Source organism: Homarus americanus, unplaced genomic scaffold (assembly GCF_018991925.1).
Source record: "Homarus americanus isolate GMGI-L3 unplaced genomic scaffold, GMGI_Hamer_2.0 scaffold34494, whole genome shotgun sequence".
In the NCBI taxonomy this organism is placed as follows: domain Eukaryota; kingdom Metazoa; phylum Arthropoda; class Malacostraca; order Decapoda; family Nephropidae; genus Homarus; species Homarus americanus.
The window spans coordinates 229,158-243,085 of NW_024734042.1; the positions used below are offsets into that span (position 1 = coordinate 229,158).

Here is a 13,928-nt window from a genome sequence, read left to right on the forward strand (position 1 = left end):
TACAGCCGCTACAACCACCTGACACGAACGCATTCTTTCTGTGCATCGCAGGTGCAGGTCCTATTAATAAACTGCTGACACGAAAACTTTTTTATATTGCAGGTAAAGATCCTCTTAACATGCAGCTGAGACTCACTCTCTTCTGTGTATTGCCTGCTGGTACAGGTCCCCGTAATGAGCAACTAACACACATACACTCTCTCTGTGTTGCAGGTATGGCCCCAAGAGCGAGTTGGGATCAAACATGTTTACCTACCTCAAGTTCGGACTACCTCGGGTTTTCCCTCCAACTCTGGCAGGACGCGACGGCAGCAGTGGCTACGACTCGAGCGATGACGGTGGCGGAGGCGGAGGAGGAGGAGGGGGAGGAGGAGGAGGAGGAGGAGGAGGAAGAGGAAGAGAAGGAGGGGCGTCACCCATCGGCCGAGGGGACAGGTACACTAGGAGTAAGAGTAACCCTGACCTGCTGGCGGCCAGAGACTGGAACCCACCACCCGCCACCAGGGACCCCAAGGTTAAGGTGAGCTGGAGACACACACACACACACACACACACACACACACACACACACACACACACAGAAACAGACAAGGAAAGACAATGACAAAAATATACAGTGAAAGATAAAGAAACAGACAGACAAGTAAACAGTGAGATAGACAAAGAGATATAAACCAAGTAAGATAAAGGCACAGACAGAAACACAGAAACACAAACAGACAGACAGGCAGACGCAGAGACAGACAGCAAAGGCATAGAGACAGACGGACAGGTAAAAGGACACAGAAAGACACATATATACATAGTCAGACCCAATACACAAACTACCATTCTAATCCAGTAGTTTTTCGTCCAGTAAGATTTTGTCCAATAGCATTTTGTCCAATAGCATTTTGTCCAGTAGTTTTTCGTCCAGTAGTATTTTGTCCAGTAGTTTTTCGTCCAGTAAGATTTTGTCCAATAGTATTTTGTCCAATAGTATTTTGTCCAATAGCATTTTGTCCAATAGTATTTTGTCCAATAGTATTTTGTCCAATAGTATTTTGTCCAATAGTATTTTGTCCAATAGTATTTTGTCCAATAGTATTTTGTCCAATAGTATTTTGTCTAATAGTATTTTGTCCAATAGTATTTTGTCCAATAGTATTTTGTCCAATAGTATTTTGTCCAGTAGTATTTTGTCGAGTAAGATACTGTGAGGGAGCATAATCGAAGACACTAAAAAAAAAAGCTGGTTTCTGTTTGTCTGCCTGTCTGTCTGTCTGTCTCAGTTGTTGAAATAGTTTGCCTTATTAACATTATTGCATTATCCGTTACTCTCAATCATCCTCGCTATCTGTAAGTCTGTTATTTCTCGCATTAGATGGCTCTCTCTCTCTCTCACAGGGACCACCTCATCCTCTCTCCCCCATTCTACTGAACCACACGCATGACTCGACTCAGTACCGAACAACTGGAACCATTGAATACGATGACTTAACCTCCTGAGTACAATGAGTTAACCCCCTGAGTACGATGATTTAATCCCTTGAGTACGATGACTTAACCCCCTGAGTACAATGACTTAATCCCTTGAGTACGATGACTTAACCCCCCGAGTATAATGAGTTAACACCTTGAGTATACTGATGACTCGTGGTGCATTCGTCCTTTGATGAATTATGGTGTTACGAATTTTCTGTTAAATCTTCTATATATGGTCATGTTGGTTCCTTTATTTAATGTATCTAATTGTTATTAGTACCTCAATGTATAGTGTTTTGATCTGTCTGTCTGTCTGTCTTAATTACAATCTATCTTAAGCCATTATTGTTCTCATAATGTCTGCACTTAGCCCCCTTCACTCAATCACTTTATCCAGACCCCAATACTCAGCCCCCAACTCTCCTACACCCAGCCCCCCTGCACCCAGCCCCAGCATACCACCTAACAGTCATCACACACAGCTGGTAAATGCTAACCTTTTGCCTCTCCATCTCCTACAAACAATAATATCCCACTATCAGCCGCTTTACTCTCTCACCTTCAGTACACAATGTCTCCCTATATCATGATTAACACAGCCTTCACTCACGACCTCTCACTGACGTTCCCTCTTATAAGAATTATGATAAACACTGGACCTAATTTATCTTCTTCATCTTTACCGTCATCATCACTACTCTCTCTCTCTCTCTCTGTCTCTGTCTCTGCTGTCACTTGGAGGTGATTATAACGAAATGTTGGGAAACTTTTTATTGGTGTCGTTTTCCATTGTTAACTCTAAAGTGACTCGAGATGTCAATACGGGTTCGTCAGGGTCGTTCACGAAGGTTGTATGTGTGGTGGGCTACATCTAGTGCGGGAGGGGCGGCGACAGAGGTTTTTTTTTTATGTGTGGAGGGCTGCATCTAGTGTGCCATTTTTCCAGGTGTCATGGTGTAGGGTGATGGTTTCCGGGTGTCGATTTAGCACTTCTTGGTCTTTTTCCGTTGTTAGTCAGCACTACGTTAGCTTATCTTTAAATGGCTGTAGAGTAGCTGTTTTGGGAGTCCACTGTCATCTGTACTGTTATCACTATCTTCACCATCACCCTCATTACAAAGATCATCATCACTATCGTCACCACAAAATTCACCACCACTGTTTACGCCACCATCATTTCCATCACTACCACCATTACCACTATCACCATTACCATCACTATCACTACCACTACCACATACCACCACCGACAATGATTTACACAGGACCAAAACTGACAGTAGCTGAGTGTGTCATTGTTTGGTGACGGCTACTAACAGGGAGGTAGTCAGTCACCCTCTGCCTCTCACAGCAGCCAATCAGGATGTGGGGAGGCGAGAGCTTGATGACTAAGTGCTGATGGCGTTGACTGTAATGATTCTGACCTCTCTCTCTCTCTCTCTCTCTCTCTCTCTCTCCTTCAACACACTATTTCAACAGTACAAAAGGACTTCTACTTATTGTCTTTCCAGTCCCTATTTTGCTCTCAATTTAACCCTATTCCTGGAGATACTCGTACACAAAAGTGGAAGAGGAGTCAAGACGATATATAAGTAATGGAATAAATAAAGACAAAAGAAAGATAAAAAAGAAAGTGAATCACTGTCACAACTATTTTTCTCTACCGTCCTCACCACAGAGCTCCAGTGAGGCCAACTTGCTGGGGTCAGATGTGTACTACCGTGAGCGTCGTGCTGCTGCTGCCGCCGCTGCCGCCGCTGGTGGTGGTCGAGGCTTCAATAAACTCGCTGGCTCACAGATGTCCCTCGTGTCCCGTCAGTCCCGCCGCTCCAGGCAACACGGCGCTATATTTAACCAGGTCAGTCTAAGAGATATATTGTGTTACGTGTTTATTATCATTTGGTCTTATTGTCATTAAGGAACATCTATATTCTAATACTTTATTTAGCTATAGTATTATTTTTTGTTATTGATTAAGTCATATTATAAAACGGTTTCCTTTAGCCATATTGATTATAGATATATTGTAGACCATAGTTATTAAGTCACAGCCATATTATAAAACACTAATTCCCATCAGACACATTACATAAAAACCTACTGTCACTAATTTCATCAGTAGCAGCTATATTATCAACCACTCACCTTTATATACATTTAAGAAATACATATGGTGTATTTCTACGTAATAATTGACCTACATGTACACCTTACGACAGACTTCATATCATCACTAACATTACAAATCTTTTGGACCCCTCCCTCTTATGACGTCACCACTGATGACCCCTCCCTCTTAGGACGTCACCACTGATGACTCCTCCCTCTTATGACGTCACCACTGATGACCCCTCCTCTTATGACGTCATCGCGATGACCCTCCTCTTATGACACCCCCCACAGTGACTCCTCCTCTTGCCCAGGCCTCACCACTGATGACCTCTCCCTCTTGCAGCGTCATCACTGATGACCCCTCCTCTTATGACCTCACCACTGATGACTCCTCCTCTTATGACGTCATCACTGATGACCCCTCCCTCTTATGACACCCCACTGATGACTCCTCCCTCTTATGGCCTCACCGCAGTGGCCTCTCTCCCTCTTATGGCGTCATCACTGTTGGCCCCCTCCCTCTTATGGCACCCCCACTGATGACCCCCTCCTTCCGTGACGTCTTTAGGTGAAATATGCTAGGTTAGAGATTCTTCAGGTGATCCAAGACAACCTTAACTAAACTTTCGATAACTTGTGTGTGTGTGTGTGTGTGTGTGTGTGTGTGTGTGTGTGTGTGTGTGTGTGTGTGTGTGTGTGTGTTGTGTGTGTGTGTGTGTTCAAGGGAATATAAAACACTCCAACTTTACTCTACCATAAAATATAGAAACTACTTGAATAAAACGTCAATGTCTCTCTAGCAAAATTATAAGGTGGCTTTGGCGCGAACGGTACTGTGTATGTATGTATGTATGTATGTATGTATGTATGTATGTATGTATGTAATTAGCGTTATAAGTACAGTACCTGTTAGCGGGTTGATAGTCCTCCCTGGGGTGAGAGAGAGGGGGGTGAGAGGGGGTGAGAGTAGGGGTGAGAGATAGGGGGTGAGAGTAGGGGGTGAGGGTGGGGCTGAGGGTGGGGGTGACAGTGGAGGTGAGAGTGGGGGTGAGAGTAGGGGGAGAATAGGGTGAGAGGGGTGGAGAGTATGGGGTGAGAGTAGGGGGTGAGAGTAGGGTGTGAGAGAGGGGGTGAGAGGGGTGAGAGTAGGGGTGAGGGTGGGGGTGAGGGTATGGGGGTGAGAGGGGATGAGAGTATGGGGGTGAGAGTAGGGGTGAGGGAGGGGGTGAAAGTGGGGGTGAAAGTAGGGGGGTGAGAGGGGGGTGGAGAGTAGGGGGTGAGAGGGGGGTGAGAGTATGGGGTGAGAGTAGGGGGGTGAGAGAGGGGTGAGAGGGGTGAGAGGAGAGTGGGGTGAGAGATGGGGTGAGAGGGGGGTGAGGGTGGGGGTGAGGGTAGGGGTGAGGGTGGAGGGTGAGGAGGGAGGTGAGAGGGGTGAGAGTGGGGGTGAGAGTGGGGGTGAGGTATGGGTGAGAGGAGGGGTGAGGGTAGGGGTGAGGGTGGAGGGGTGAGATGGGGGTGAGGGGGGTGAGAGTGGGGGTGAGAGTAGGGGGGTGAGAGTAGGGGTAGTGGGGTGAGAGTGGGGGTGAGGGTGGGGGGTGAGGGGAGAGGGGGAGAGAGAAGGGGTGAGAGTGGGGGAGGACGAGAGAGAGTGAGTGGGGTGAGAGTGGGGGGAGGGTGGGGGTGAGAGTAGGGGGGGGGAGAGAGGGAGGTGGAGAGTGGGGGGTGAGAGTGGGGGTGAGGGTGGGGGTGAGAGTAGGGGGTGAGTAGGGGGTGAGAGAGGGGTGAGAGTGGGGGAGGACGGTGTGAGAGAGAGGGTGAGAGTGGGGGTAGAGTGGGGTGAGGGGTGGGGGTGAGAGGGTGAGAGTGGGTGAGAGAAGGGGGTGGGGAGAGTGGGGTGAGGAGTGGGGGTGAGGGGTGGGGGTGGGAGAGTAGGGGGTGAGAGTAGGGGGTGAGAGAAGGGGTGAGAGTGGGGGAGGACGGTGTGAGAGTAGGGTGAGAGAGGGGGGGTGAGAGTGGGGGGTGAGGTGGGGGTGAGAGTAGGGGTGAGAGTAGGGGTGAGAGTGGGGAGGACGGTGGAGAGTAGAGGGTGAGAGTAGGGGGTGAGAGGGGGGGTGAGAGTGGGGGGTGAGAGTAGGGGTGAGAGTGGGGAGTAGGGGAGGTGGGGGTGAGATGGGGTGAGTGGGGGAGGACGGTGTGAGAGTAGGGGGTGAGAGTAGGGGGTTGAGAGTAGGGGGAGGAGGGGGTGAAAGGGGGTGACAGTGGGGACGAGAGGATGAGGGAAGAGTGAGTGACGGGCCCAGAAGAACCATACCGTCTCTCAACGTATGGCACCGTTGTAGATTTACTGCGTGAGGCCTTTATCGCCCCCCTCACCTCCGAACAGTAAATAATAAATTTAGTGTCAATCTTCACTACAGATGTTAACAATACACACACACACATATTAACCACAACTACTCGGTTTAATTGTCCCATTCGTTATAGACCACGAGATTAAATCATTTAGAGGCTTTAAGGGTTATTTATCATTGACACTACTACCTGGTTGATGGCTGGTGGGCTGCTCTGTCTAATGATAATAATAATAACACCATCATTTGAGCCTAAAATCACAAGTGTTGACAGGAACATAAGCCGTAGCAACATTAAATAATTAATACTTGTTCAACGATCTTAGGTGAAGTGTGTTAATAACAAAAGTCTTCACAGTGACATAAAGACAGACGGACACGAACGGCCTTTTCCTTTGATGAAGTCAATTTTAAGACATAACACGAAGACATAATTGTTACTGTGTGTCGAGAGTTTGTGTTCTCCCAGCGAGTCTGTTTTGGTAGTCTACGTGCACCTCTGACGCCATCTTGTGAGTGAACCAGTTAGATGAGTTCTCACGTATCTCCAGTATTTTTTGTTATGATAGTCTAGGTATAAGTATGACGCCATCTCGGGGATCACCTGTGTGTGTGTGACCTTAGTTGTTGTCTCTACACTCCAATATACACGATATATTCAGTACTGCCTAATGTATCCCTGATAGACAGTGTGGCTGGTCATTAACATAGTTTAACTGCCTCATAAACAGTTATTAGTGCTTATGAGGAATAAAAAGCCGCCTTTATTGCCATCTTTAATGGGAGAAACAATCATTAGCTCAGGTAAAGCTCTGGAAACTCTTGCCATGTCACAAGTATTAGGAGAGTTAATCTTCCCGAGTCACTGTGAAAGACACATGTAATGCTTGACAAGCATACCTCGGTGTGTACATGTGATAGGTCGTGTGGGAGTGTGAGGGAGGTGTGAGCGTGTGTCGTGAAACTAAAATGGATTGGTTATGGGGCGGTGGGAACTGAGGATGAGCCGGGACCGGGCCGGGGGCCGCGGAGCGTTCGAGTTAGTTTGTCACTGGCAGTGTCTAGCGGACCGTCGTTGGGTGTGAGTGTGTGTCCCGACGTCCCTCCAGTCATCACCACGGAGGCACTACCCTGTGTCTCCCTGCCTTCTGTGCCGTGTGATGACCACATCTCCTGACCTCTTATGAGAAACATTGTGTTTTGATGTCAGTTAAAGAAGCCACACTGAGTTACGTGGAGGAGAGCGAGTTGTTCCCGGTACTGTGTTGTTGATGGTGTCTTGAAGTGACTTAATCCTGTGTTGGGAGTTGGGAGTTTTAAGTGAGAAAGTGTAGTGATTTACAAGAATTGTGGTGTACTGTTAACAACGAGGACACAGTGTGATGCGGACTGTAAACAATAACTTTAACTGGTGTTTCTTACCCTCGTGATGACGTGCAGCACCACAGCACCACACTGTCTACCACAACACACGTGACTGCTGACGATACTGACGAGATAGCACAGTTATCTTCAGGTTGCCTCTCATCTCAGTCTCTTGTATCAACATAATGGAGTACATTCGGCTAAAGAGTTTCCCTGCTCGTTCCTTCCCTCCCGCCCTCCCCTCCCCCACCACCTCCAACTCCTTCCCACTGCCCTACCGCCCCCTGCCCTCCACACACAAACCCTCCCCCGTACTCTCACCTCCCTCACACAAGACCTCCGGGTACTCTCGCTTCTCCTACGCCTCTCCCAACCACACCTCACAGTACCCCCCCTACCCGAGTACCAAGTACCCCTCGCCCTCACACTACCCCTTCACCACCCCTCACCACTCCACCACTAACCGCATTAACACCTCCACACTGGCACCCAACTCACACCTGTCCTCCTACACCTACAACCCCACCAACAACAACAACTACCCCACCAACAGCAACCCCACCACTAACAACTACCCCACCACCACTAACAACTACCCCACCACCACCAACAACTACCCCACCACCACCAACAACTACCCCACCACCACCAACAACTACCCCACCACCACCAACAACTACCCCACCACCACCAACAACTACCCCACCACCACCCACCGCTTGCACGCCCACAACATTCACCAGCACTACTCCCCTGGTCCCAAACAGCCCCCGGACGGGACAGCTTACCGGGAGCCGCCCATGCTCAACGATAAGCTCTTCCCCCGCGACAACCCCTGGCCAGAGGAGGGCGGCATGGGCATCAAGGGCCCCCACCTTCAGGTCCGTGGGCTGGTGTACGAGACGCATGGGCGTGGTGGGCGGACCCATCTCTTGGACGGCATCTCCCTGGAGGCTCGTGGCGGCGAGGTCTTGGCAGTGATGGCCACCAATGGTGAGTACCTTATAGTGTTGTTCCTACACCCTGAGTCTTAGTACTTATACCATCATCTCTTCCACCCATCACGGGACACTTGTTGTTAAGGTGAAGGCTTGACATCTCCAGTGTGATCATATAACAGGCGTGTTGTAGTCAGCTGCAGTATAATGACTGTAGTCAGGGAGTTTTAGCTGACGGTACAAGACCCGCCCACCTTGCTGCTCATTATATAACCGATTAATTATTATTCTATATCACAAATAAATCCACATAAAACTGTTAATGATACCCAATTATGGTTCACGTTATTGCTTATTTTAATATCTAAATATTTGGTAAAATTATAGTTTCTGTCATCCCTGTGTTTAAATATCCAAACTAATCTAACATAACTTAATGGAACCTAATCTAACCGGAGCTTCGCCCCACCAAACCCCCTAAAATTCGCTGGATGACCTAAACGATGATAATACTAAAGATATGACTGTTTCCGTTGTTGTATTGTTTGTCATTTGTCTTGATATACGTAATAATTAGCGAAAATAGAAGTATTGCTGAATGTGTTCTCCGAAATCATGAATGTGTTTGTGACTTCGACGATAAATTTTCTTTGTTAAACTTTTTTTTCACACATAAGAACATAAGAATGGAGGAAACTGCAGCGGGCCTATTGGCCCATACAGGGCAGTCCCATTTACACCCAACCCCTATTACTCATAATCCATCCAACCTATGTTTGAAGCTATCCAGCGTATTCGAGTTAATGACGATGTTTGGTAACTTATTCCACTCGTCCACTACTCTGTTTCCAAACCAACGTTTATCTCTTTCGCGCCTAAATCTAAATTTGTCCATTTTAAAACTAGTGTTGGATAGTTTGAGTACCTTCGTAGTGTCCCCGTTGTTTAGCCCTGACTTCCATTTATACACCTCTATCATATCGCCCCTCACTCTACGTCTCTCGAGGGAGTGTAAATTAAGATGCTTTAACCTGTCTCTGTACTCAAGGCTCCATATGCCCGGGATTAGTCTTGTCATTCTCCTCTGAATTCTTTCTATGGATTCTATATCCATTCTGCAGTACGGTGACCAGAACTGAACTGAACTGCGTAATCCAAGTGAGGTCTCACAAGCGCAAGATATAGTTTTAGGATGACCTCGCTAGTCTTGTAACTATACACTCCTTTGTATTAACCCAATTACTGTGTTAGCCTTGTTTCGAACAAATACACATTGTTTACTTGGCTTAAGATTCCTACGTATCGTTACTCCTTGATCTTTCTCACAGTCAGATTTCTCTATAACATCGTTGCTCATCAGGTTTCTCTGTTTACATCTCCTAGGCTAAGTACTTTACATTTGTCCACATTGAATTTCATTTGCCATTTTCAGACCATTCGAAATTTTTTTTTAGGTCTTCCTCTAGTTTTGCGGAGTCCTCGTCAGTTTTAATTACTCGCCCTATTTTAGTGTTATCAGCAAATTTACTTATGTTGCTGTCTACGCCGATATCTATGTTGTTTACGTATATAATAAACAATAATGGTCCAAGTACTGAGCCCTGGGGTACTCCACTAGTGACGTTACTCCAATCGGATTTAGTGCCGCAAATGCTTACTCGTTGTGTCCAGTCCTGTAACCACGCCCTAATCCAATTTAGAATATCTCCTCCAATGCCATGTTTTCAAGCAATTATATCTTTACAGACATTAAATTCAGCGTTGAAGTGAATCAGAACTGGGTGTGTTTAACAGTTTCATATGTATCTATTTGCGATATATCAATAGTAATCGAATATTATTTATGATTCAAGGAGCTGCAAGGGTAAGGGCTTGTACCGTCAGCTCCAAAAATACGACAGTTGGGAGAACTTAAGAGTAGAAATCATAAGACTCCAGCGTGCTGAAGCTGCTGTGGTAAGTGGCGTTAGCTGTGGGGTTTTTTGTCAGTGTCCGACCTTACTTTTACTTAGGGAGTTTCTCTGGATGATGACGCATATTACTAAATGATTGGTGTATTAATGTAAAGTCTTACCATTCACTTACAATATTAACTAGATATTTCCACGTGAGCAAACAGCGTGAAAGTCGCGTTAAAGTTGGTACAGTAATATATACAATGACTCCTCTCTTAACGATGGTGCGTGTTTTCTTTCACGTTTTCCCCCAAACTTAGGTGGCGGCGGATCAAGGCGAAGACGATTTTGAGTTTTCTTAGGAAATAAGAAGTATGCCGTGGGCTCAACCACCTTTTGCATATTTTATGAATTGACAACAAATCTACTGAACTATGGGAGTACTCAGAGGTTCCTTCCTGCTAATATCATTGATGTTTTTGTAACTTCATGAAAAAGCCGAGTCACCGCCTACTTGCTGTTTACTAAATAAACCCATAGCATTCCTTTGCTTGTTACGTCAATAGTAGGATGGTAAGTATTAAGTACAAAAGTTTGAGTGAAAATTCTGAGAAAAAAATATTCCATTGTCAAGTCCACGAAGGCACTTTAAAATCTAAGTACAGAGTCAAGAATTTATAGTGAGGGGTGGGAAGTTGTCGTGTTACTCCGCTGAGGTGATGTGCTTGAAATTGTTTGGCCAACACGTCTCACCAGGAGTTGATTAAGGTTGATGAACAGGTAGACATTTGCAAGATAGTTGTTAATGATGGTCAGCGTGAGAACAGCGGAGTGGCGGGAAGTGCCAGTTTTGTGGGCGTGACGTGTGGCTGGGTGGGACTGGTGGTGGTGGTGTCGTAAGTTTGAATCTCGGTTGAGGATTATTGCTCTCTCTCTCTCTCTCTCTCTCTCTCTCTCTCTCTCTATATATATATATATATATATATATATATATATATATATATATATATATATATATATATATATATATATATATATATATATATATATATATATATATATATATTTCATGTAGATCACACAATGAAACACTTTTCGTCTTTATTCAAGATGTCTTGAATAAAGACGAAAGCTAAGAATTTATCGTATATATATATATATATATATATTCTAATACCTGCGCACCACACCACTGCCTATGTACTGTACCTGTATGCCGTTCTCACCTCACTACCATGCGTGTCCCAGCACCGTCGTCCCCGGGCGTGACGACCTGGTTTGCCCCCAGCTACTGTGTGTTGTTGTACAAGTCACCCCTCAGCCTCCTGCACCTTCCTCACGTGAGTCACACCACGTAACTCAAGCGGACTGAGTGAGAAGTTAAATTAACAGGAGGTACACAACAGTGGGAGCAGCACGACCTGTCCAAGTAGGCTACGACCACACCCGGAGCGTCTCGATAGTCCCCGTTCACACGCTGGCGTGTACCTTCCTGAGCGGCGGTGACTGGTAGAGGCTGGTGTCCAGAGGCCGCTGGATGACACCCTCAGTTACAGCGTCGATTATTACAAAATTCTTGTTCACTCGAGTGTGTTGTGACACGGCTTTGTTTTACACGGAGTTCTAGTCGGAAAGAATGTCCACGCCGCAAATGTTGACTTAAGAAACACCGCCTGGATTTGTTTTAGGACGAAAGAAAGATGACAGCGTCATTGTTGACTCAAGACTGGGAGGCACAAATAGAGACGGTCTGGGTTGTGGGCTGCCATGTTTGTACACAAGGTGGATGATAGTTTCACTTCGCTCAGACTTTAATGTTGTCACTTTTGTCTGATTCCAGTCAAATGACATTGGATATACAGACATTTTATAAAGAGGTTTTTGGGTCTAAAGTTTCTAGTACTCTTAGCAGATATTGTTGGTATGTTTCAGGGATACTGTGGTGATGTGTGTGGTGAGGGTGAGGGGTGTGTGGTGAGGGTGAGGGGTGTGTAGTGAGGGTGAGGGGTGTGTGGTGAGGGTGAGGAGTGTGTGTGTGTGATGAGGGTGTGAGGGATGTGTGTTGAGGGTGTGAGGGGTGTGTGTGTTGAGGGTGTGAAGGGTGAGTGGTGAGGAAGAGAGTGTTTAGGGTGTGAGGGGTGAGTGTTGAGGGTGAATGGTGTGTTTAGTGTGTGAGGGGTGTGTGTGTTGAGGGTGTGTGTGTTGAGGGTGTGAGGGATGAGTGTTGAGGGTGTGTGGCGGTGACCGTGCCTTCCCACCACCACCTCTGTTTACCCCGGGCCCGTGACTTGCTAGATCCAGCGGGGCAGTTTCTCCTTGTCTAGGTCATCTCAGCCCAGATTCTCAACGCCGCTACATAAGATCAGTTTTCTCCTGAAGTAATACAACTCGGTACAATTTAGACGTCATTATAAACATGGTGTCAGCGTTTTTGTGGGAATTTATTTATATGGGTTCTCACATGAGCGGGTCTTATAGCGCACGAAGCTTTAACAATCTGTACCTTAATGGTGGGAAGACTGACGGTGATGGGTAACCGTGATACATCTCTTCACCTCTCCATGTCCCCGGTAACACGTCGCCGAGGAGGATGACGACGACCTGTAGTTACCTGGCCTAGATAACGTCACTAGACCAGACGTGTTGATAAAGAGGTGTTCAGGTCCAATCCCCGTGATTCACTTCCTTGGGTTAGGTTAGGTTGAGAGTGTACTTGAAGAGTGACATTTTACCCTCGTGGAGATGGACTCGTGTCAGGGTTGTACTCTGTCGTGTGGTAATCTCCTCTCATTACACTCGCCCACTCATCCGGCTTCTGAAACAAGTCCCCTCCATCCCTTCCTGTATAGAGAGAGAGCAAAAAAAAAAAATCTGACCACACTGAACTTGACCTTTCACGGACGAATGGAGGTCGGGCCCTGGGAGGAGGATGGGGTAGGGGGATGGTGCCAGAGGAGGTTATTTGCAAGAGTAGGGATGGGGGGGGTAAGGGAAGGAGAGAGTAGAAGTAAGAGGTTATTTGAAAAGGGGTGAGAGAGAGGGAGGGAGGGGGGAGGGGTATTAGAGCGAGAGGGTGGCGGTGGTGGTGAAGATGATGCCACGTTACGCCTCCGTCACCTGCCCAGGGAACACCAACCACAGCCTCTGGACACATGATACTTGCTCAGGTCTTGCCATTCTTGTGGTTATGTGTCGCTACAAGTGTTGCCACATACCAGTAAGTTGTTGTCAAAATTACGTCGTTGCAATGATGTTTCAAGTGAGCAAATCTTCCAATGGGGTACAGGGTTGCCATAGGGTACTGGGTTGCCATAGGGTACAGGGTTGCCATAGGGTACAGGGTTGCCATAGGGTACAGGGTTGCCATAGGGTATAGGGTTGCCATAGGGTATAGGGTTGCCATAGGGTACAGGGTTGCCATAGTGTACAGGGTTGCCATAGGGTACAGAGTTGCCATAGGGTACAGGGTTGCCATAGGGTACAGGGTTGCCATAGGGTACAGGGTTGCCATAGGGTATAGGGAGTTGCCATAGGGTACAGGGTTGCCATAGGGTACAGGGTTGCCATAGGGTATAGGGTTGCCATAGGGTACAGGGTTGCCATAGGGTATAGGGTTGCCATAGGGTACAGGGTTGCCATAGGGTACAGGGTTGCCATAGGGTACAGGGTTGCCATGATGAATAGAGTTGTCTTAGTATACAGGGACATAGTGTACAGTATAATTGTCTCGTCTGTGTCTCCCAGCGTGGCCCAGTTTCCCTTGCGTCAGGCCAGAGTGATCCTCCTCACCTCAAGTGTGAGAG

At 46.9% G+C, this 13,928-nt stretch overlaps 1 protein-coding gene across 1 annotated transcript; it reads left to right on the plus strand.

Moving 5' to 3' along the window:
* The first annotated feature begins 382 nt into the window (after positions 1–382).
* Positions 383–8,341, plus strand: LOC121870137. The gene is made up of 3 exons (XM_042371913.1): positions 383–520; positions 3,143–3,322; positions 8,060–8,341. Exons 2-3 carry the CDS (start codon positions 3,263–3,265, stop codon positions 8,324–8,326), a joined length of 327 nt encoding a protein of 108 aa, XP_042227847.1. The 5' UTR covers positions 383–520; positions 3,143–3,262; the 3' UTR covers positions 8,327–8,341.
* Positions 8,342–13,928: the final 5,587 nt, after the last annotated feature.